Source organism: Echinops telfairi, unplaced genomic scaffold (genome assembly GCF_000313985.2).
Source record: "Echinops telfairi isolate 266 unplaced genomic scaffold, ASM31398v2 ScPeMD7_1;HRSCAF=3_0, whole genome shotgun sequence".
Lineage (NCBI taxonomy): Eukaryota > Metazoa > Chordata > Mammalia > Afrosoricida > Tenrecidae > Echinops > Echinops telfairi.
In genome coordinates this window covers 41,998,202-42,018,876 of record NW_022103896.1, presented here as the reverse complement: position 1 = coordinate 42,018,876, position 20,675 = coordinate 41,998,202, and the positions used below count along the sequence as shown (strand labels likewise).

Below are 20,675 nucleotides of genomic sequence, written 5' to 3'. Positions count from 1 at the left end.
CTTATTCACCCGCTTTGTCTTCAGCGGTTGTGTCGGGAAGGTGGGCATCGAAAATGATTCTGTTTTATAGATAGCTCGCATTTTGTTTATCCATTCTTCAGCTAACGGACATCGAGAGTTGTTTCAGTCTGTTGATTATTAGAAATAATCCTGCAGTTACCAATTGTGTGTAAGCTTTGTGTTTTAATGTCCCCTGGGTGTATTTATGTCTCACTGGAATTGTGAGGTCATATAATCGTTTCTGTTTCCCGTTGTAAGGAATTGCAAAACCTTTTGTTCAAACTATCTATGCCATTTTACCTATATACTAACAATGTCTAAGGGCTCCAGTTTGTCAACATTCTAGCCCATACTTGTGTTAAGTCTTTTTCCCTGAAAAAAATTCTCTGCTCTTTGATTGTGTCAGGGAAGGTTGAGAGAGAGAGAAACAGCACCTTCAGAGGTGACTAGACCTGGGTGGAGGATATGTTAGGAAATAATAGCTTCACACTTTGAGTTTCTTATTTAATAAAGGGCTCCATGATTCTGTAGCAATACTTTTTTGACCAGCAACGTAGTGACCGGTCCACCCGAGGCACAGCCTTGATGACTGTCGTTTGCAAAGCAAGCTCTGAAAGTGTGAAGGGTGGGGCCTCCGACGTTGTGCTTCTTTCTCAAGAGGACTTAGGCTACTCTTAGGCCCCTTGGTTTTCCACTCAGTTGCTTCACCAAAGACGCCGGGCTCTTGATCACATTGCATGGAATCTGTAAACTCAGATTATTAGGGGATTAATTCCATCTTTACAATATTCTGTTTTCCAGTCCATGAGTCGAGGGTGTCTTTCCCCTTAGCTAGCGCTTCCTTAAGATCTCTTAACAATTATCTTGCCATGTCCAGTGTGCACATCTTGTAGTCCTCTTGTGAAATTTATTCCTATGTTAATCTGTTCATTGTTACTGTAAGTGAAATTTTTGTTCTCTTTGTGTCCTTTGGATATTTGTTTCATTGCTACTGTGTGGAAAACTAATTTTCTTATGTTGGTCTTGTATTCTGTCACCTTGCTACATTTATTAGTTCTAACTGGAAGAGTTGGTTGAAAGATTGGGATTGGCCTATGAGTCTTTGTATTTGGACTTTTTGGTGGCTCCCTTTGAAATGCACCCTCTGCTGATGTCAGAAAGTAGGGGGGAGGGGCTCTTCACGAAGCAGGATGGTGGTGGTTATGCTGATTGTCCACTGTAGGACAACTGACCTCACTTCCAGGGAAGGCGGCTAACTCCAGGTCAACACTGGGGTCTTCCCTTTTGCTCCTGGCTGCTAAACAAGGAGGACGGGCCACCATTGCAGGTCATGTTTATCTGCAAAACATATCCAAAGGTCTTTAGATCTTTATTCAGAACTCTAGTTGTGAGTTGCTTTCCAGAACCATCTGCCTCAGTGGAACTCTGGATGTGTATCTTGCTCAGTGCCCTCAATAGCCTGTGACTTACTAGTAGAATTTAGTCCAGAAACATCGAGCCTTGCTTAAAAGTGGCATACTGGCCTCTTCTTGAGCAAGGAGAGTCTGAGGAAAAGGAGTTTGTTGGCTCCCAGACATCACGTAAGGTAATACGTACAAATTTGTAGTTGTCTACTTGCATATTTCAAGGTGCTTTTTAGTCATTAATCAGTCTACCAGCCAATGGGAAAAATGAATACAAAAAAGAGAATAATAATGGCCAATGGTGACTGAGTAGTTATTACGTGGCAAACCTGACCTTAAATCCTTTACACCTACTGTCTCTCATTCTCCTCAGCTGTTTTATAAGGTCAATACTAATATTATTCTTTATTTCATAGCTGAGGGACTGAAGCAGAGAGTTAATATGAGTGTCCTACTGGTACACAGGTACAGAATGGAAGAGGCACAATTTCACCTGGATTATGTCTCCAGAGTCTACCTTGAACCAGAGAGTCTAGTGAGTCCGATATATTCATGATCAAGGATTGAGATTCCAGGTCTCTGGAGTCCAAGTTCCGGTTTTAAAAGTCATCCATCTCTCTGTTAATGAAGAAAGGGATTTTTAACTGATATCTAATGCATGTCCATTAGAACAGGCTCAAATTATACCAACTACCCTAAGTACTAAGGTATTATGAATTTGAGATTAGACCAGCGATTCTCAACCTGTGGATCACGACCCCTTTGGGGGTAGAACGACCCTTTCACAGGGATCACCTGATTCATAACAGTAGCAAAATTACAGTATGAAGCATCAACGAAAATAATTTTATGGTTGGGGGGGTCACCACAACATGAGGAACTGTATCAAAGGGTGGCAGCATTAGGAAGGTTGAGAACCACTGGATTGATTAGACAGTCTCTCTCTGCAAAGGATAGTGTAATACTACAAATTACATTTTGCACTCCAAATACTTACACATTGTAATTATGAAAATTTCATCAAATGCTTACTATCTGCCTGGGTGAGTGTATCAATGAACTGAATCAACAAACTCCATGAAATGGACATTCCTGTGATCGTTACAGACGAAGCCACTGAAGCAGGCCTCTGAGTGACTTGCCTCCGTCCGGTCAGCTGGCAGTGAGTGACCAAGCCATGTGTCCCCGAGTTCGTGTTTGTGTCCCTGTTGCTCTGTAGTTTCCCTCAATTCACAGTCGGCTGGAACATGGCCATAGCGATGCAGCGACCTCAAGAAGGAGCTGATGGGAAAGACTGGTCAGCGTGCTTGTGCATGTGGAGGCTGGAGTCACATCTGGGGGGGAGCAGCACCAGTCGACCTTTTGCTCACGGAGAGAAAGTCTGGTGGTGAGAGGGCAAGAAAGGCTGTTGTGTCGAACGTGATGACTGGAACCAAATCCGGACATTTGAGAAGGAATATGAATCTGAAAAGGGAGGCTTTGAGCCTGGTGTGTACTCTGCAGGGACTGGGGGTTCCGAGAGGTTTGGGAGTGCTACCATAGGGATGAAAAGAGACAGTTTGAAAGCAGTTTTACAACATTACTTTAAGAAGCTGGGCTAGCAGCTACAGAGGCTGAGTCAGCGGTAGATTCGTGTAAACACCAACGACTATACACATGTTTCTACTAGTTGAAGAAGCATCTGGAAAAGAGCGAGGGCATTTTGACCAGACAAGAGGATGGCTCTCTTCTAGGACAAATTATAATAGTTTCCGTTGACTTGTGATGGCAGCAACACAGCCTGGCTGGTTTTTGGCACTTCATCCTTTGGTGTTCTACGGGTTTCCTGCTCAACATTCTAAGGCCAATGCAGGGTTAGGCATTCAGACCCTTGTGCTTGGGTGGGCAGAAGGTGGGCCCCATGCAGGCCAGCGCCTCTGGAGCTGGGCATGTCTGGGTCAGTCTTCCTCCTGATGTGCAGGTCTGTGCTCTGCGGGCTTGATGGACTCCGGAGCTTCTTTCCTCTCCTCTTCCAGCTGTGTTTAGTCCTGGCTCACGAGTGCACTGTTAATGTCCTTCAGAGTCGAAGGTGTTTTGCAACAGTCTAAGATCATCTAAATCAGTCAGTCTCGACCTTCCTAATGCCGCAACCCTTTAATACAGTTCCTCATGTTGTGGTGACCCCACAACCATAGTTATTCTCATTGCTACTTCATAACTGTAATTTTGCTACTGTTATGAATTGGGCCACCCTTTTGAAAGGGTCGTTCAACCCCCAGGTTGAGAACCACTGATTTAAATGATCAAAATAGCCCCCATTGTGCTGTATTCAACGGTATTATTAAATTACACTTTCTAAATTATGTTTACTACAAGGAAAAAGATTACATTCACATCAAAAGCAAATAAGTCAGGACTGCCCACCTTTTTTGTTGTTATTTTTTGAGTCCTCCTTTCTGACCCACCACGTGCAAATGAAGATCTGCTAGAGTCCAGTGTCAATATATGAGATTTCTGAAGATTTTTGGTCCATTGAACTTGGGCATCTTTTCTCAAGTCCTCACACAGGTATCCAGAAATACCAGGATGGTGTGCCCAAGATCCCCACGGCCTGCCTGACAGTCGAAGATGCAGAAATGATGTCAAGGATGGCTTCTCATGGAGTCAGAATTGTCATCCAGCTGAAGATGGGGGCCAAGAACTACCCAGATGCCGACTCCTTCAACACCATAGCAGAGATCCGTGGGAGCAAGTACCCAGAGCAGGTGGGTGACGTGGGCTGTCTGGGAAGAGGCCTTTCTGGTCAAGTTTCAGTTGTCAGAGAAATGGGCCCTCTGTTTCCCCTCCTGATTTTGTCATTTCCTTTCTGTCTCTCCCCGATTGCTGTTTTGTTTGGTTGTTTTGCAAGGTAGCTGAAAGTGATCCGCTGAAACACAAATCTTGACGGGGTGTTCCTCAGCTTTCAGGCTGCCCTCCCCGAGTTCCTGTAAGATAAAGATGGTGATCAGATCCGCGCTGGTGAATGGTCAGTGTTTGGTAAAACACAGAGGAGATGAGAGAAAGGAGGACTGGTGGGGAGGCAGTTTTAGTCCCAAGGGAACTACAAGGTCCTGTGTATAAGGAAGAGGAAAGGAGGATCCAGCACGGGGAAGGAAGTGTGTGTGGAAAGTCCGTGCCAACGGAAAATGGTTCTTTGGAGACCAATGCCAGAGGTCAAATTTCCTAAACTCTGGGCAGCTTTCCGAATGTCATTCAGCGTTATTTTTAATCACCCATACACCCAGTCCTCCCTTGTCAGCATGTTAGGTTCCAAAGACCAGGGCAGTATGCAGAAACGGGCATTATGCCAAGAGGGAGGGTGACCATGTCAGACCACAAAATGGGGAACATTAACTGCCAATTTCCATCATCTGTCAAATCACATCATTCCAGAACTGGCAACCCCCTGAGCATCCCGGCCCAGCCAAGTTGAAAGGTAGACTTGACCATCACAGCCAGTGTTACTCTCACCTCCCATCCTGGTGTTGGTTACTACCAAATGTAAACCATTAAGGCACAAGTCACAGCGTTGATTGCAACGTGTCGTAGGGTGAGATAAGTGGTAAGAGAGGAGGAGGAGTGGTAGGGCTGCCAGTGGTGGGACTTTGATTGGATAGTTTGTGTTAACTTCCAGATCTTGACACAGCTTTGGTAACTCATTCCATATTGTGCTAAACATAAAGATGAGCAAATTAGTTGCAAGGAAGTTATTTCTCAAAAAGAAGAGGGTGTGTTGAAATTACCATTCTTCTGCCTGCAGCTTGAATCTCTGCGGAGGCTGGAAGTTTGGAAAGGGGGAGGAAGGTAGGTTAGCCTTCAGGCTGAGGCTGCTATCACTCATAGGTAATAGTGGTTAGTGCAGCCCCAAACCATCTCATTATAAATGCTACTACCACAACGTAATAAGAACAACAGTGGCAGCAGGTGAGGCAGCCCTCTGCTTGGGCCCAGGGACCCTACCTCAAGGTGTGGTGAATATTGGCTCCATAAATGTGTATGTGTGATTAATATTGTATGAACATATTTCCAAACCCCATTTTAGAGAAAAATTGACAAGGGTCATAGGTGATGCAGAATTGATATAATTGATCTCACTGAACAGTTATAATGAATTGACAAATATGGGACTACCTGAATCTGTACAATAGTAAAAGAAGCTAAATCCAAATTTATAATAGCTAGATTGGGCCAAACTAATCAGAAACTTAAAAACAAAATGTTTACATACAAAACTTTATTCATGGCAGAAGATGGCTAAAAACACACACTCCCACATCCGTTCCTGTTGAGTTGATTCTAACCTATGACAACCCTGTGTTACCGAATACAGCACCTCCCTAGGGTTTCTTGGCTGTAATCTCTACAGAGTTGATTGCCAGCCCCCCCACCCCTTTTTTTCCCCTAAAGTCATGTGTGGGTTCTAACCACCAACCTTTAGGTTAGCAGCCAATCGCAAACCTCTTGTGCCACTCAGGCTCTGCATCACAGACATAAATCACACCCTCCTCCTAACTCATCCACAAGGTCACATGTTGGCTCCTCCAAGCCAAGACTCCTCTTTCTAGTCCGACCTCATCAGAATCTGTGCTCTGCCATGTTTTAAGCATGGTGTGTAGCATTCAGCAGACCTTGAACCCATCAAGAAGTGTATTTCATCAGGGAGAAAGCAGACCTCAGGATCTCTGATATTAGGCCTCCAAAGTTCTTTCTCCCAGACAACTTTTTCCCCTGGAAACCAGGTCCGAGGCCCATTCATTACAGAGGATGCATTTGAGACAGCAAAAGAGAGCTCCTTGACTTCAGAGCAGACGCTCTCTGGCGTGAAGGTAGCAGTATTATTTACAGTTCATTAAGGAGCTAATTTGTATTTTAAGATTCATAGGAGACTTGTTGCCAGCCAAGGATAGCTTTTATTTATTTATTTGTTTTATTAATTCGATAAAGGTTGTCCTAACATTGGAAAGAGTCATAGGTAGTGATAGAGAGGTAGGAATTTTACAGGCGTATTACAGACTCTCCTATGAAGTACTGGCTCTCATATGAAGAAACTGGACCCATGAGTGACTTGTCCAAGGGAACTCAGCAAATGCATGAGGGACCATACCAGGGACATGACTTCAGATTTCCTGACTCCCTTCTTTTGTGTTTTGTTTGAGCCCAAAGTGATTCCACTATGCCTGGGAGGGATGTTGTTTGATGACATCCCTCAGGATACAGGCAATGCCATCCCTACCAAGTCATTGTTTCTGAAATATGTTTCTTTACTTCATGTCTTTTCTTTGAGTATCTGTTATAGGAACAGATAGCTCTCAGATGAGGGGATTAAAACAACAACAACAGAAAAAAAAACCTGGAAAAAGCTCTGCTGGGCACAGCTTTCGTAGTACACATTTTTCCCACTAGGCAAGCATCCAGCAACTTCTCTGAGTTAGTGCACCTAGTGGCATCACCTAGGAAGGTTCTCTTTGGTCACAATGAATTTTCTCATAAAAGCAGTTTCCCGCAAACCTTGTTTTTTGTGATGGCTGATTTAGAGAACAGTGTGTGGCTGTGCCATTTTGTTCCCTGCTCCGGAAAAGTGCTGCAGAAACTGTTGTGATGTTGAACACAGCTTACAAGGACAGCACTCTGGGAAAAACTCAAGTGTATGTGTGGATTGCTCATATCAAAAAGGTGAAATGTCAATTGATGACAAACATTGTGCTGGACACCTGTCAACTTCCCAAATGGATGAAAATGTTGACAAAATTCTTGGATGTGTGCTCAAAGATCGATGATGGACAATGGAAGATGTTGGGGAGTTACCTGAACTCTCTTGGAGCTCGGGTCAGTGAATTTTAACAGAAGATTTGGGAATGAGAAGGGTCTCTGTGAAATTTGTGCCCCAGGTTCTGACTGACCAGGAAAAAAAGTGTTGACTTGGGACATGCTGTATTTTGAAAGAACAGCTCCAAAGAGACCCAAACTTTTTCCCCAAGGTCATCACTGGTGATGAGACATGGTGCTATTCTTATGACCCTGAAAGCAAACATCAAGCAAGCCAGTGGAAGACGCCATCATCACCTCGTCGCCTCCCCGCCCCCCCCCCAAAAAAAAGCTTGTCAAGTGAAAGCAAAGATCAAGATGATGCTCATTTGTGTGTTTTTTGGCATGAGGGGAGAATGCATTTGGAGTTTGTCCCACCAGGTTAGACTGTTGCGTCACAGTGAGCAACAAAAAAGGCCTAATTTGTGGCAGACCATGACAATGTACCTGCTCGTGCAGCCATCTTAGAGCAAATAAAACAGCATGCCTCTCTGGTCCCATGCATCTTGCTCACCTGAACTAGCTCCTTTTTATTTCTTTGAATGCAGACAGGGAATTTGACAATGTAGAAGAGGTGAAGGAAAAAAATGAGGGAGGTGTTGTCAGTCATCCAAACAGATGAGTTGAAAAATATTTCCAAGAATGGAATCACAGATTGGCAAATATATTAAGTGTCATGGAGAGTACTTTGAAGATGATAAGGTTGTTTTGTAAAAAAAAATTAAATACATAGCTTTGAAAAAAGTCTGTTTTGGGAGGTACCTCCTCATATACACTGTCCCTTGTTATCCCAGAGATTCCCTGGGGCAGTCAGGAGAGGGTTTCACTTGGGAAACTCACCTGTGCTTGGTCCTGTTTTCCTCATCCCCCCTCTATCGTCTTTATTCATCTTCTTAGCTCCTGGTCTCTTTGCAGAGGGTATGATATAAGTATCATGCTTCTGGTATTAATGACTCATTACAATGCCTTTTTGACTTGTTCCTCTCTTCCCTTATTCCATCCTCAGCTAACCAGGTGTTTCTCTTTTAGCATAGGACCACAAACACCTCCAAAATAAATCCAGTACCAATCACATATTTAAAAAAATTAATATCCCCAAATAACGAACTTTAATTTTTAAAATAATTTTAGATGTGCAAGCAAAAATGGTACAGATAGTTGGGTTTGTCCTTCATCCAGCTTCCCTAAATGATAACACTGTGTGTAACCCAATTATACCTTAACCCAATAGGAAGCAGGTGGGAAATATTCAGAGAGAATGCTGCTTTCTGGGCACCTCCCCATTTTGTAGTCAGGACTGATGGGCATCCATGACAAGGGAAGACATGCCACAGTGGAGAGTGAAGATGGCCTCACGAGTGTCCAGTGAGCAGTGTAGGATGTTAACTAAAATGGTCCTTTCCTGGGGCAGCTGTGGTTTGACACACGTTGACAAGCAAACAAAACACAAAAAGAAGGCTGTGCTCATATTGGCCTGTCCAGAGAGCAAACTGTCTTTAAACCAGGGGCTTACTTCATCTGTAGGAGAGACTCTCTCACTGATTGTAGATTCCCTAATGTCATCTCTGGAGGATTGTCCATTTCTTTGATCCCCAGTGATTTCCCAGAACTTGTTATGAGTTTTCATTTAGTCAATGCAATGTTTTTAAATGCTAATATATTCAAGAATTCTTCTAAGGGGATTGTGTAGAAAAGCTTTTTTTATTTATTTTGTGGGGTTAGGTTGTTAATAATCCCCAAACCCAGTGTAGTACAGCCCTTGATGAGGGGAATTACTTTTTTGTGTTTTTATAAATGTCCTTCCCCTAACATAATTATTTTCCTGGATTCAAAGAGCAATTTGAGCTGCATATGCCAGTATCATTACAAGTATAATGTAGCACTACAAAGGCAATCAGGGCACACAGCAATGAAAGCCATGGTTGTTACTTTGATTGAGAAAGGACACTTTTTCTTTCCTTTGGTGTGGGGTAAGTTTTCTTCAGATCAGCCCTATTGAGAGTTTTTATGGAGTAATTCTTTCTTGGGGGGTTGGGGGGGCTGTCCTGTGGATTGTAAGATACTTAGGAACACCCCAGGTCTCTGCCAGTAGCATCCCCTTTCCCAGATATAATCATCAAAAATGTTTCCAGTCATTTCCAAATGTTCCTTTGTGGGCAAAAATCGCCCCAGGTTGAACAATCACATGGTGTAATGGAAAGAGGACGGACAGACTTCACGAGGCTGTGGTTCTGGCTTTGTGCCACAAATACGTGGAGTTGCTTAGGGCTAATTATACTTCATCTATAGAATGAGGGACATTGGAAAAGCCCTAAGGCCATTTCCAGGCCTAGAATCCTATTATTTTAAAGATACTTGGGGATGAGATATTGATGGTATGCTCTCTGTACTGTTAGATGGTTAGTAACAAGTCATACCACCACTTGTCTGTGAGTTCGTCTTACTGTGGTGGCTCATGTGTTGTGATGCTGGAAGCTACATCATTGGTATTTCACATGCCAGCAGTGAAATACTCAAAATGAAGAGATTTCAGCAGAGCTTTCAGACTAAGAACATAGAAGGAATAGGCTGTCCACTTCTGTGTTACTCAGAGTTGACTAGAGAAACAAATTCATAGACACGCATATGTGTATAAGAAAGAACTTTATATACAAGAGCAGTTGAATATTGAGAAAACATCCCAGCCCAGTCCAGATCTAGTCCATACTATGGTATTAGTCCATACGTCTGATATCAATCTATAAATTCCTCTTCAGACTCACAAAGACATGCAATGATGCTGAATGCAGGATGATCACAGGCCAGTGGGTGGAAAGTCTTGTGGATCCAGTGGTGATGGAAGCATATCACCGCTGGTATGTGTCTCCATATGGCTCCTCCAGCTCCAGGGCTCTAGTGTTGCTCCATGTGTCTTGTCATCAGGAATACCAAGCAGAGAGTCTATGTGTCCCGCCTCCAGTGAGCTATTTTTCTCCATAGCACTTCCAAATGGGATCATCAAGCAGCAACCTGATTGACAGGCTAAACTCCCCTTCCCTCTTAATCCTCTCAAATTGACAACAGATTGTATAACTACCACAACTTCTAAGGAATTAGCCACCGAAAACTTTATGGATAGCATTGAAACACCATCAGTTCCTGAAAACCTCATTAATGGAAGCAGAACATTGTCGACGTAGTGCCAAAAGATGAGTCGCTCAGGTTGGAAGGCCCTCAAAATAAGACTGAGGAAGAGCTGCCACCTCAAAGTAGAGTTGACCACATGATGTGGACGGAGGAAGGCCTGCAAGAGGAAAGCCTTTGAGACCTTCATTTGCTGGAGCTGCAAGCAACAATTAATAATTGTAACATTTAAAAAACAAAATTGGCAGGGTTGCTAGAAATTAGATGTTATTGTTAGAGGCCCTCAAGTTGATTCCATCTCACAATGATCCTGTGCACAACAGAACAAAACACTGCCTGGTCCTGCGCCATCCTCTCAATTGTTAGGTTTGAGCCCCTTCATGCAGCTACTGTGTCAATCCATCTTGTTAAGGATTTTCCCCTTTTTTGCTACCCTGCCACTTTACCAAGTATGATGTCCTTTGTCTCACTTGATAACATGTCTAAACTATGTGAGACAAAATCTCACCATCTTTGTCTCTAAGGATCATACTTCTTCCAAGACAGATCTGTCTGTTCTTTGGCAGGCCATGGTTCTTTCACTATTCTTTGCCAGCACCATCATTCAAATGCATCAGTTCTTCTTCACTCTTCCTTACTCAAAGTGCACCTGAGGCAACTGAAAATATCATGGTTTGGGTCAGGTGCAGCTTAGTCCTCAAAGTGGCATTCTTGTTCTTCAACAATTTAAAGAGGTCTTGTGCAGCAGATTTACCCAATGCAATGCATCTTTTGATTTCTTGACTGCTATGTCCATGAACAGTGATAGTGGATCCAAACAAGACAAAATCCTTGACAACGCTCTCTTTTCTCCATTTATATTGATATTGCCTATTGCTCCAGGTGGGCAGATTTCAGTTGTAATCCATCCTGAAGGCTGCAGTCTTTAATCTTCATCAAGTGCCTTAAGTCCTTCCCACTTTCAGCAAACAATGCTGTGTCATCTGCATACTGCAGGTTGTTTAAAAGCCTTCCTCCAAACTGATGTCGAGTTCTTTGTATGGTTCAGCTTCTCTGGTTATTTGCTTAGCATAAAGATTGAATAAATGGGTGTAAGGATAAAAACATTTCTTGATTTTAAACCATGTAGTACCCCTTTGTTCTGTTCACAAAACTTCCTCTTGACCCAGGTAGAGGTTCTGCATGAGCACAGTCAAGCGTTCTGGAATTTCCATTCTTTTCAAAGCCATCATAGTTTGTTATGATCCACAATGTTGAGTATCTTTGCATAGTCAATAAAACATCTTTCTGGTATTCTCTGCTTTTAGTTATGAACCATCCGTGATGACAGCAGTGATATCCCCTGTTCCACATCCTCTTCTGAATCTAGCCTGAATTTCTGGCAGCTTGATGCCAGTGTTTTGCTGCAACCATTGTTGAATGATCTTCAGCAAAATTTTACTTGTACGTGATATCAGTTACATTGTTCTATAATTTGCACATTCTATTGGATCATCTTTCTTTGTAATGGGTACAAATATGGGTCTCGTCCAATCATTTGGCAAAATAGCTGTTTTGCAAATTTCCTGGCATAGATGAGTGAGTCCTTCCAGGGCTTCATCGGCTTGCAGAAACATTTCAATTGTTATTCAATCAATTCCTAAAGCCTGCTTCTTGTTTAACGCCTTCAGTGGAGCTTGGAGTTCTTCCTTCAGTACCACTGGTTCTTAATCAAAATATTGAATGATGGAGGAAGCATCAAAAGAAGATGGCAAGAATACACAGTCACTCATTGTACCCCAAAACACTAATTGGCGTTCAACCATTTCAGCAACCATGTGATCATGACATTTGATATGGGGTTGAAAAGGGAAGGGAGCAGTTTGGGTAGGTGGGAGAACGCCTTCAGTTGTTCTACAGTTCCTCCAATATGATGAGTGGATCGAGCTATTCTCACAGCAGGTGGATTAGAGCTGTAGAGATGGGCAGTTAGACAACGGACACCAATAGAAGGTGGTAAGTTCCAAATAAGGCCTAATAGAAGGTTTATCTCAGAGTCATCTATCCAGGTGAGAGGGGCCAAAGGATTCTGGAGAGCTTCAGCTGATTTCTCTACCAGGAGGAGGAAGTAGTCAAACTAAGGGTCAGATCAATGGTTCTCAGACTTCCTAATGCTGCGACCCTTTAGTACAGTTCCTCATGTTGTGGTGACCCCCAACCATCAAATTATTTTTTGTTGCTACTTCATAACTGTAATTTTGCTACTGTTATGAACCAGGTGACCCCTGTGAAAGTCATTCGACCCGCAAAGGGGTCGTGACCCACAGGTTGAGAACTGCTGGTTTAGAGTATGATTGTGTTCCTTCAGGTTTCTGAGACTGTAAATCTTTTTGGGAGAATACAGCCCCACCTTTCTCGTGTGTCCCAGCTCACAGTGGAACACTTAACCCTGAGTACCACCTGGGCTCCTTAAAGGGAGGCGGTCAGGAAGGACAAGACTCCATGCAGAGGGGACTGGGTGTATGAAAACACAGAGCAGCGTTAGCCTTTTTTTTAAATTAAGGCATGTGATGTGACTTCCTGCAACGTCCTATTTCATTTGCTAAAGAACTGTTTTCCTAGAGTAACTGTGTTCATGCTGTAAAAGAACCTAAAGAAAAAGACACGACCTGTGTCATGTATGAGGCGGCTTCAGAACATTCACGGGAAAAGCCCATCATCATTCAATAACACTCTTTCATGAACTTTTGGAAGCCCCCCTCATCTATATGTTTTCCACAAATGCATTATGACAATGCTTGGTAACCCCTATGGAAACGGCTTTCAAGTTGATGCTGTCAGACCCTGGTTGGAGGAATCAACAAACCCGATTGACCTGGGGAAGAACTTGTTCCACACATACGTCATCGAACAGTTAGAGGCTGCCGAGCCAGTGCAGCTTGGCCTTTCATCGGAATATGCAGCCTGATGATTTGTAAAACCTTCTTAACTGGTACAGCGAGTTATTCTGCCTGGGTGGGAGCCTTTTTACTCACTTAAGCAGCTGTTTAAACTTTCATAAGCAAAGTCATTATTAAATCTTTCATGACCATGTTGGTTGGAACATTTATTCACATCTTAGCCTTGAGTTGGAAAGTTTGGAGAGTAGGGTTAAGAGTTTTAGACTGGCAAATTTCTTTCTTTCTTAAAAAAAAAAAATCAAACTTCTCTGTCTCCCTTTCTTATTACAAACTTTTTATGGCTTAGATATAGCCAACCAAAATTATAGAAGGAAAACACATGTGTGGTAAGCAGGAGGCATTTCATTGTTTATTTTCCAAATTTCTGAAATGTGCTCAGAGCTGTACATGTCTCTGGGCTTGTAAAGCCAGTAAATGGAAAGAGCTCAAGCCAAACGGACTGTTTTGGAGAGAGAGCCACCCAGGCAGGCAAGAGAAACCTGGAGATACTCTCTCCCGGACTCAGGAAGTCATCGTTATGAGCCACAGAGGGGGGTGCATTCTCTCATAAGTCAGGACACTTTGTGCCTTGACTCATGAAGGATCGATCCATTTTATAAAAACCATAAGTATATGACGAATAATAATACGCAGTTATAAAGTGCATGCCACACAACCCAGGCAGGATTCTTGCACTTCTCAGACAGTATCTCCTTTAGATCTTGTCAAATAAGCCATGCGTTCAACTCACGTCAAGGAGCCCTGGTGGCCTAGTGGATTCTGAGTGGGGCTGCAGTTCACAACCAGCAGTCCTTTAGAGGGACAAGGATGAGGCTTTAACTCCCGCAAAGATTTATACTCACACATTCACATGGGGCAGTTCTATTGTGTCTTACAGGGTCACTATGAGTCGGAATTGGCTCAATAGCAGTGAGGGTTTTGTGTTTATCTATCCCATGTCTGGCCACGGGCCATTGAGTTGCCTAAAATTATGACCTCTAGGGTTTTCAATGGCTGATGTATTGGAAGTAGATCACCAGGTTTTTCTTCTGAGGTACCTCTCTCTGGCTAGGCTCAACCTGCCCAACTTTTGGCTCGCACCGCTCACCATTTGCACCCGTCAGGGCCATTCTCATGTGACAGATGAAGAAATCAACACTTAGATTTTTAAAATTCCACACAGCTTCTAAGTGGCAGAGCTATGATTTAAACTGAAATTACTCATTTCCCAGAACCATGTAACAATGCCTTAACCTGTGCTTCTCAAGCTCCTTCTATTCTACCGCAAGGACCTACCAAAAGGAATGCTTCTGTTTTATCCTAGATGACAAAATAATCAATAGCAAACAATGCTTGCTGAGCACCTAGTATGTGCAAGACTCCCATTCAAATTGGGGGAACCTTTTGAGACAGAGAGAATGGAAGCTCAAGGGACTCTTGAACTCAAGCCCACTGCCATCAAGTTGATTCCAACTCATAGCCATCCTGAATAGGATTTCTGAGACTCTAAATTTCTGTGGGAACAGACAACCCCCTCTTTCTCCCAATGTGCAACTGGTGGGCTTGGGCTTCTAACCTTTTGGTTACCAGGCCAGGCCCTAACCCAGAGCTCCATCAGTAGGCAATAAATTCTGGAACTCATCCTGTATTGGGCTAATACAGGGTTTGGATCATCAAATCCTAGCTTACCCAGTCCACTGTATATTAGTAGTACTTTACAGTTTGCCTTATACCTCCCATATTATCCCTACTTAATCTTCTTTTTTTGTCAGCAATCACTTTATTAAATGTTCATATTTGTGCATTGCATATTTAATAGCCAGAGGAATGCTCTGAACACAAATCTCAACTTATATATTCACTTTAGTTATTTTCTTTAATCTTGTTTTTTTTAATCGTTTTGTTAGGGGCTCATATGACTCTTATCACAATCCATATATACATCAATTGTGTAAAGCACATTTGTACATTCATTGCCCTCATCATCCTCAAAGCATTTGCTCTCCACTTAAGCCCCCGGCATCAGGTCCTCATTTTCGCCCCTCCCTCCCCGCTCCCCCCTCCCTCACGAGCCCTTGATAATTTATAAATTGTTTATTTTGTCATATCCTGCCCTGCCCGACGTCTCCCTTCACTCACTTTTCTGTTGTCCGTCCCCCAGGGAGGAGGTCACATACAGATCCTTGTAATCGGTTCCCTCTTTGCAATCCATTCTCCCTCTACCCTCCCAGTATCACCACACACACCACTGGTCCTGAAGGGATCATCCGCCCTGGATTCCTTGTGTTTCCAGTTACTATATGTACCAGTGTACATCCTCTGGTCTAGCCAGATTTGCAAGGTAGGATTCGGATCATGATGGGGGGAGCGGGGGAGGAAGCATTTAGGAACTAGAGGAAGGTTGTATTTTTCATCGTTGCTACATCGCACCCTGACTGGCTCGTCTCCTCCCTGAGACCCCTCTGTAAGGGGATCTCCAGTGGCCTACTAATGGTCTTTGGGTCTCCACTCCGCACTCCCCCCATCATTCACTATGGTAAGATTTTTTGTTCTGATGATGCCTCATACCTGATCTCTTCGACACCTTGTGGTCGCATAGGCTGGTGTGCTTCTTCCATGTGGGCTTTGTTGCTTCTGAGCTAGATGGCCACTTGTTTACCTTCACACATTTAAGACCCCAGACACTATATCTTTTGATAGCTGGGCGCCATCAGCTTTCTTCACCACATTTGCTTATGCACCCATTTGTCTTCAGCGATCGTATCATGGAGGTGAGCACACAATTATATGATATTTTGTTCTTCGACGCTATATCCTTTGATAGCCAGGCACCCGCTTTGTCTTCAGCGGTTGTGTTGGGAAGGTGAGCATCATAGAATGCCAATATAATAGAAGAAAGTATTCTTTCATTGTGGAAGTACTTGAGTGGAGGCCCAATGTCCTACTGCTGCCTTAATACAAAACCTATAGATACGCACATAGATCTATTTCCCCATCCTCATATATAAATATATTTGCATATGTACATGTCTTTATCTAGACCTCTATAAATGCCCTTTGCTTCCCAGCTCTTTCCTCTGTTTCCCTTGACTTTCCTCCTGTCCCACTATGTTGCTAAGCCTTATAATTGTGACTCCTGCATTGAAGATATGGGAGCTGAGATTCATAGGGACTAAATAACTTGATTAAAGCCAGATACATGGCTGCTAAGATTTCAGATGAAAAGTTTGATTCTGCTATAACTTGCTATGGTCACAGCTAGAACCCTGCAATTCTATATGGCATACAATAAGGGCTTTAAGGATGACCCCAAACACAAACTGAAAGCATTAAAATGAAAATTACAGTGTAATGCAGGAAGATCCATTTCGGTGGTTTTACATTCTGGGCTCATGCTCGCTCATCTTCTTTTAAGAGATGGAGTTTGATTCCTTTTTGCTAAATGTGGGTTGCACTTAATGACTTTGGGGTGACTAGAGGAGGACAGAAGTGATGAGATGGGATGTCCAAGATAAGGACGTTAAAAGGCAAGCTGGCTTCCGCCATGCTTTTTCTCTTGATCATTCACTCTGGAAGAAGCCCACTGCCATGTTGTAAGGAGACTCAAACAGCCCTATGGAGCGATTTACATTATGTTCAACTAACAGCCAACCCAAATTGGCCAGACATGTTAGTGAACAACTGTAGATCCAATAGCTCCAGTCCAACGTTCAGATGACTGTTACTAGTAGTGGACAAGTCAATCCTGACTCATGATGCCCTCATCTACAGAGAGCTGCACCTCCTCTAAGGAACCTCTGAGTGGGTTCGAATCACCACCTCGCCAGTCAGTAAACAAGTGCTTAATGGTTTGTACCACCCTGGCCAATCGCTTGACTGCAACCTTATAAGAGACCTAGAGCTGTAACTAACCAGCAAAGCCACTCTTAAATTCTTGGCACGCCAAAACTGGGTGAGATAATAAATATTTATTATTTTAAGTCACTAGGCCTAAAAACAATTTTCATTGTGTTTTAGGTGAAAGTTTATATAGCAAATTCGGTTCACAGCTAACCCTTCTTATACTGAGTGCTCTGGAACATTGGTCACAATTTTTACGTGTGTCAGCATTCTCATTATTTCCATTGTGTTTGTTTTGTTGCCATTGAGCTCTCTTCCCTTCTGTGCTTTTTCTTCTCATCTTTGATTTGGGTAAATATGGACTATTTAGTGTCATGTAGCCAATTGTTATAAGGAGCACATTACTCATGGGGGCTTCTGTTTACTTTTTTATAAGCCAGTCTACTATTTGGCTGAAATGTGACTTCCAGAAATAACGTCAGTTCCAAGTTCAAAAGGGAGTCTTAAGGCCATCATCTTGTTGGTTCCACTAGTCTCTATATCAGTTCATTAGGTCTGGTTCAAAACTATAACTAGATGGTTGGAACAGTTGCTGGTAGTAGCTGGGCACCATCTAGTTCTTTTGGTTTCAGGTTAGATGAGGCCAGGGTACACATAGGCTGTTCTGTGAAGAAGTTTCTACTTTGGCCCTTTGGTTTCCCTCTTTCTCTTTTGCTTATTATGAGTAAATAGTTGTTCACAAGCTTTTAAGACTCCAGATGCTACTCACCAAAGTAGAATGTCAAGCATTATCTTTCTGAATGACATTGTATCAATGGACTAGATTGTTCTCTGAAACTATAGTCCTAAATCTTTTAAATCCAGTAAACCTCAAGTTGACTGAATAGGAATAGGATGCCTATGTAACTGTGCTCCCTATATGTTTTGTTATATGTATAAATATACACAAAAATGTGTCTATTCATATACCCATTAAAAACAACAATTAACAACAACAAAATTCAAACTCATCACCATTGAGTTGATTCTGACTCATAGCAACCCTATAGGACAGGATGGAACTGCCTCTCTGGGTTTCTGAGATTGTAACTCTTCACAGGAGTAGAAAGTCTTATCTTTCTCCCACATATGCCTACAGATAACAGTTATATATATGCATATGCATTTACTTACATAAATCTTCTATGCAAATATTCATACAGAGAAGGATAAGTAAAAAAGTATGGCTACTAAAGGCCCAGCTCATATATGCACAGGTTTATTTCAAACAAAATGTGTTTTACATATCTCTGCAATCAGTGGATGGCTGCAGATAAGCTGTATCAGAAATATACAAGAGAGTACCCCCCCCCCCCCAACCCCAATGTGGAAAAACTCCTCCAGGCAGAGCTTTCCTAGTAAGTATTTTCCCAGCTAAGCGAGTATCTCTCATCTTGCTCTGAGCTAGTGCACCCAGTGGCATTGCCTAGGAAGGTTCTCTCTGGTCACAGTGAATATTTTTCGTAAAAGCAGTTACACGCAAACCTCGTTTTTTGTGATGGCTGATTTAAGAGAACAGTGTGTAGCTGTAAAATTTTGTTTCCTGCTAAGGGGAAAAATTCCACAGAAACTATTGTGATGTTGAACACTACTCATAAGGACAGCAAAAAAAGTGAAATGTTGATTGATGTTAAACCTGGTTCTGGTCATATATCAACTTCCTGAACCGACAAAAACGTTGACTTGTAATGGATTAGAAGTTTGTTCCACCTGGTCAGACTGGTAATCAAGTTTTCTACTTAAAGGTTCTGAAAAGAAGGCATAACAGTGTGGGACAAAAAAGGCCTGATTTGTGGCAGATGGGGAACTGGATTTTCTACTGCGACAATGCATCTGCTCATGCAGCCATCCATCTCAGTGCACCAGTTTTTGGCAAAAACCAACACCTCTCTTGCTCCATGCACCATACTCACCTAACCTTGCTCAGTGCAACTTCTTTTTGTTTCTGAAAATGCAGTGGTACAGGAAAGGACAGCGATTTGACAACATAGAAGAGCTGAAGATAAAAAGGAGGGAGATGCTGTCAGCCATCCAGAGGAGTTTGAAAAATGTTTCCAAGAATAGAATTACAGATTTGACAAATGTGTTAAGTGTAATGAAGAATACTTTGAAGACGATAGGGTTGCCCGCCCCCCCCATAAAAATGAATGCATACCATTGGGAGAAATTTTCCATTTTTTTAAGGTACCCCCTTGCATTTCTCTTCATCTTGTGAGTGTGCCTTCCAAAAAATAACACTTCAAAACTGACTGCTAAGGGGGAACTGCTAGGTCAGTTCAGTTCAAGACAGAGAGGTCAATTCAGAAGGTTATGGTGACTGGTTTTGGGGATTCCAAAGAGGTAATTTTAATCGATTTTCTTGAAAGACGTGGGACAATCACAGGACTTATTAGGAAGAAGTTTTAAGAAACTGGAAAAGCGTGTTAGTGAGAAAAAAGCCAGTAGTGGTACACCAAAGAATTATTATTATTATTATTATTATTGCAACAATGCCCTGCTCATCCTTTAAATATAGTGAGGTTTTAGGAAACCTTATCCCATCCACACTGATCTAGGAACTCTAGACGTGTTCTTGTTCTCAAAACTTAAAGGACATTTTAGAGGAATACAATAGGAGTCACTCAGAGACCATAACTGCCATGTGAACGGAAGAGTACAGAATTGTTTGCAGAAGGGTTAGGGTGATGGAAACTGACAGAACTAGATGGAGGATATGGTGAGATAAAAAATAGCTTCACACTTTGATAGTTTTGTTTAACAAAGGTTTCTATGAATTTATAGCAATATTTTCTGACTACCGTTTTATGTACTTTAGTAATCACACACAATTTTCTTTTTGTTGTTGTTGTTGCAAAATTGTATGTGCTGTAGCATTTACGAACATTGGCCCTTTTTCTTAGTGTGTTTGTTTACTTTGGTCAAGTGATTTCACCTGTAAACTTTCTTTCCCGTTACTCAAAGTGACAAATGTCTACTATCTTGAAAGTAATTCCCTACCTTGCTTGTCCCATCTCTGGTAACCATGAAAGAATGTTGCTTTATGTGTATGTATCTATTTTTGATTATTTATGACAGTGGGACTATATAATATTTGCCTTTTGTGATTGACTTATTTCAGTCAGCACAATGTCTTGCAGATTCGTCCATATTATAAGATGTTTTGAAGACTCCTTATTCTTTATAGTTGGGTAGTATTCATTATATTTATCTATTCATCCACTGTTGACTACTTAGATTATTGTCATGTTTTTATTGTGAATAATGCTTCTATAAACATAGGTGTTCATGTATCTATCCATATCATTTCTCTTGGATATACACCTAGGGAAGGGATTGCTGAGAGTTGGTTTCTTGTGGCATCTCAGGGCTTTTCTGTATATGGGATCACGTGACCTCTGAATAAGGATAATTTTACTTCTTCTTTTCCAGTACACTATTAAATAAGAGTGGAGATAAAGGACAGCCTTGTCTTATTCCCACTCTCAAGGGGGAATGCTAAGCCCCTTAATCTGGGGGTAATTTGTTAGAC

General features: G+C 42.2%; 1 protein-coding gene across 1 annotated transcript in view; it reads left to right on the top strand.

Annotated features, from left to right (window-relative positions):
- CPQ (carboxypeptidase Q) overlaps window positions 1–20,675 on the top strand; it is a 428,656-nt gene that overhangs the window by 132,683 nt on the left and 275,298 nt on the right. The window contains exon 3 of the mRNA XM_004697707.2: window positions 3,940–4,147. Coding sequence (XP_004697764.1) covers window positions 3,940–4,147 — 208 coding nt within the window. The remainder of the gene's footprint in view (window positions 1–3,939; window positions 4,148–20,675) is intronic.